Source organism: Anneissia japonica, unplaced genomic scaffold (genome assembly GCF_011630105.1).
Source record: "Anneissia japonica isolate Jap-2015-1 unplaced genomic scaffold, ASM1163010v1 scaffold287726_len2788222_cov184, whole genome shotgun sequence".
Taxonomy (NCBI): domain Eukaryota; kingdom Metazoa; phylum Echinodermata; class Crinoidea; order Comatulida; family Comatulidae; genus Anneissia; species Anneissia japonica.
Window position 1 is genome coordinate 1863785 of NW_022705125.1, and position 4673 is coordinate 1868457.

The window sequence follows — 4673 nt, forward strand, 5'->3', positions numbered from 1 at the left end:
GATCTTGTTGAAATACAGGCTTGGAACCAAGTTTTTGTGCAACAGTAAAATCCCATTCACAATAGATTTGAAATGCATTATTGGAAATTTTACAGTTATTGATGTTATTTTAAAGTTAACAGCAACAGACAGAAGTAACAAATTAGACAATGGATCATCAATGTGCCAAGATGAAGACGATACTGATGAGCGCATCGCATCATTAGCTCATGATTTAGTCAAAGTTGATAACGCAATAGCAGAGGATGATGGGATTGCTGATGAGGATGACGAGGAACTCATTGCTGCATCTGTAAGTTTAAAATATGTTGGAGTAATATTTTCTGTGTATTGTAAAATTATAGTATGTGTTTTCTATCTAAATTTACTATCAACCAAGTTCAATTATTTTTTAGTTGAATTTTTATTTTAAAAAACATTAAAAATCAACCATATTTTTCTGGATTTAGTGGAAACTATTTATGGTTTAAGTTCACATAACTTAAAATGTAGCAAAACTCAGTCGACTAAACTGCTGCTAGCTAATGTGTGTACACTGAACTATGGAGATCATTTCAGGCTTTGGATCTTGGTTCAAATCCATTACTGCTCTGAAATGCTAGTATAATGTGAGACAATTAGCAATTGGTTCTGTGTGCATTATGGCCCATGTATACTCCCTGGAAAGGAACTGAAAGTTGTCTTATTTATTTTTTATTTTTTTAGAACCTGAATTTATATTTATATAGCGGCTATCACAATCCACAGATTATACAAGGCGCTGACATCATATTTCCCTGGTCACTGGATACTGAGTTGGTATACCTGCACATTGTGCAACTATCTCTGCTCCCTGGGGGGTTATCCCTGGTCATTGCTGCTTGTATGCACATGACCCATACATTCAATGCTATACCAGCCTACCAGTTACCCATTTATACTCCTGGATGGAGAGAGGCAGGCGTAAATAAAGTGATTTGCCCATAGACACAAGCAGTGCGATGAGCGTCGGTCTCGTAATCCCGATCTCACGATCAGAAGTCCAACACCTTACACACTGCGCACACACTCCTACAAGGTGTACTGCTCAAATTAACACCAGAAGGATCCAACTGGAAATCAGTTTGTTGATTTCTGTAGGCTGTCCTTTATAAAAAGAAAGATGAATACCCAATAAACTTAAGTTATGGTAAATATTTAAGATATATATGTTTGTCTTTATCGTAATTATTATATTGTTCTTCTGTTTTCTCAATTCAAATAACTTTTAGGGTCTTGATACAGAGGCTATAGAGAAGGCAAGAGAGGAGGAAAAGCAATTGAGCAATTTAAAGAAATTATTTGAGGGCTGTAAATTCTTCTTATCAAGAGAAGTACCAAGAGAATCTCTGTCATTTGTTATAAGGTTTGTGGTTGAGAATTAACTTTTTATCTTTCGTCTTTTCTTGTTGCACACAACCTCACTTTCTGAGGTTGTGTGCTTTGTTGGTAAATCATATCAACTAATCAATAAATTTCGTATTTTCTTTTATCTCTTCTAAATTGTTTTGTTTGATTTTTGTTTATTATTGCTTAGTCCATACATAAAATATGAAGCATATACTGTATAATGTATTTTAATGATTGCATTGCAGGAGTTTTGGTGGCAGAGTATCTTGGGATAAATGTCTGTTTCTAGGGGCAACATATGATGTTACTGATGAAAGTATAACACATCAATTAATTGACAGACCACAGTGCGATACACAGTATATATCAAGGCAAGTTGCTGTCAATCAATCAATCAATTAATTAGTCAATAAATATATCAATCAAGTAATTGACAAGCCACAGTGTAATACACAGTACATATTAATTTTTAATCAATCAGTCTATCAAATGGTGCAGTTACAGTGTGGTAGACAGGGTATTTAAGAAATTACAGTAGCAATGATATGAGACAAAGACCCACCCAAAAAATGTAAACTAATTATCTGTCACTTTAATTGCAATTTTGTAAACAAAATTGACATGTAACAAAATACATGTATATATGAAATATTACAAAAATCACAAGTACAATAAAATAGCAATATTCACAAGTACAATGTATAAATGTAAAACAGTACAAATATTTTACAAGGAACATTTTTGTATCAAATAAAATAAAAGGATATGTACAGGCCGAGAATTAACATAAAAGAAAATTTTAAAGATAGTTTGAAGATTAATTTTGAAATCATACGTTGAAGTTTATGATCTGAAGGCTGGTTGAAATATGTAATAAACCGTTAAAATCACAGAATAGACAAAATATAATTAAATGCAATGTCGTACACAATAATTTTCAAACCTAATGGTTTTTTTTTCGGGGACAGCAGGGGGATGAAAAGTTATAGAATTGATGTGAACAAACGTGAAACAATGCATTAGTTTGTTACAACTTGTATAATTTTACGATTATTTTGTTATGTTTCTAGATATTATATTCAACCTCAATGGGTCTACGATTGTGTAAATGCCAGGATGTTGTTACCTGCCGAGGATTACTTTATTGGTGTCAATCTTCCACCTCACTTGTCACCGTTTGTGGAGGAGCAAGAAGGGGATTATGTTCCCCCGGAGAAGCGGGTGTTGCTGGCTCGCCAGAAAGGTGTACTTCCTGGTACTGACCATTTAGAATTTTTTTCACACATTTAATTTTAATTAAATTTTTAATAGCTTTGGTTTACTCTTGGTTAGCATTGTCACACTTACTTTAAAAAATCGTTATAAATATAATCATTATTTTTAATATTTTTCAGATGAAGAACAAGAGGAGGAGGAGGAGGAGACAGATGAGGAGGAGGAGGATGAAGAAGAAATTATTGATGAAAGTGAGGGTGAAGAAAATGTTGAAGATGAAGGGAGCAGTGATGAGGAAGAAGAGGGTGAATCAGAAGAGGAAACAAAAGATGAGGAAGAAACATTACAAAAGAAAAGAAAAATGAAGGTTTGTTTCAAGTTAAAGTATGTACATTTAATAGAAATGAAATACTTATGCTGCGATTAGATCTTTTGAGACGAGTTTAAAAAGAATCACTAAAACCTTACATACACTATCAGGTTATCTGTCAGATTTAACAATGTTTGTCAGATGCCTTACCGCTCAGCCATTAAAGCTGACTCAAGACTGACAGACTAAAATCTAATAGAGTATGTCTGACTTTAACACTTGATGTACATCAATTTACAGCCAATTATGTGTTTTGACTGTCCAATAGTCGATTATTAGAAGCTGCATTGGACACTAATACATATGCCTTTTATACAAATTGCCATTTATTATTATTATTTCATTTTTGCTTGTTTTCTACTACTGTATATTTTCTACAGGATTTGAACACCAGTAACCTTTCTGTTGAAGCTGGCCAGGTTCATAAAGTTGACCCAAGCAAATTGGCAAAGAAACAAGAAATGGAAGAGAAGAGACTTAGAGAAATGATGCTCCCAAAGAAGAGAAAATGGCTGTATGATAGAATTGTACAAAAGAAAAAGGAGAAATCAAAACAAGCAAGAAAACTGACTGAAAGACGCGAGAAATATGAGGAGAAACAGAAAATCAAGAAGAGGAAATTAAAGAATGATACATGAACTATAACTTGTAATTATTTAATCCATCTGGAGCTCAACTCTTCAATTTTACTCAAGCAACGTACACAGAGTATATTATAATTCAGAATTCTGTATAAAACACTATATAGGCAAGCATTTGAGGCATGCCATCCCAAAATCAACTTACTGTCGCGAAATCTATTAACTGATTAATTAGCATAAGAGTGTGGCAGCATTGTATATTTTAGTACAGAGAGGCCGTAATGCTTTTACTCAGGTTTGGAAAAAGTCCAGTAAATTACCTACTATTTTAAAGTTTATGTGTGGAGTATGAATATATCAACAATTTAATTTTTTCGTTTTTTAAACTGATACTGGTTTGTGGCATGGCAAACTCAACTTTGTTTAACAAACAATATACTATATTTTATATAGTGTTTCATATACAACTACTAAAAGGTGCATTAACAACAAAAGTGTAGGAAATGCACTGTAAACCTGAGTCACTAGACTAGCGAAAATATTACAGTACTTCATTACACTTTATTTCAGCAAGTTGTGGGATACAGAGCATAATTACATAGGTTGTCTATTGATGGTAGCATCTGAGTTATGAATGAAAACAAGCTGAAGAAGATCAGTGAACAAATCCCAGCCAGAAACAATGATGTTGACAATGTTGTGGCTGGGCAAATAACATTACATAAAAGGCTTATACTGAATATCCTTGAATATAATAAGCACACTTCCTTAAACATGAAATTTGAGTTATTGGGGTGGTTTTGTACGTGGGGACCAAAGAATAAAGACCTGCATTCAGCCTGTTAGTTTGGTGTAGCCTAGCCCAGCAAACATTTTAGTGCTCAAATACAATAAATTTTATTTCTGCTTCCTTTTACTGTCTGATATGGAATCTAGGGCATTCAGAGTTTCAATTTCTCTACCAAATATCTGATATTGGGGTGGGGTGGTTGAATTGCAGTAATTGCCTGAAAATTACTCAAAAAAGGTTGGGAGGTGGTTTATACCAAATGATATATGGTATTTGTCAGATAAATCAATGTAATGATGAAGAGAAACTTTTAAATATTTTGAAATAAATAGTTTAAAATTCACATCCA

General features: G+C 33.3%; 1 protein-coding gene across 1 annotated transcript in view; it reads left to right on the plus strand.

Annotated features, from left to right (window-relative positions):
- The window catches only part of LOC117105243 (pescadillo-like), a 9081-nt gene extending 4408 nt beyond the window's left edge, over window positions 1-4673 (plus strand). The window contains exons 9-14 of the mRNA XM_033246327.1: window positions 116-292; window positions 1251-1384; window positions 1614-1739; window positions 2439-2623; window positions 2763-2950; window positions 3334-4673. Coding sequence (XP_033102218.1) covers window positions 116-292; window positions 1251-1384; window positions 1614-1739; window positions 2439-2623; window positions 2763-2950; window positions 3334-3591 — 1068 coding nt within the window. The 3' untranslated portion in view covers window positions 3592-4673. The remainder of the gene's footprint in view (window positions 1-115; window positions 293-1250; window positions 1385-1613; window positions 1740-2438; window positions 2624-2762; window positions 2951-3333) is intronic.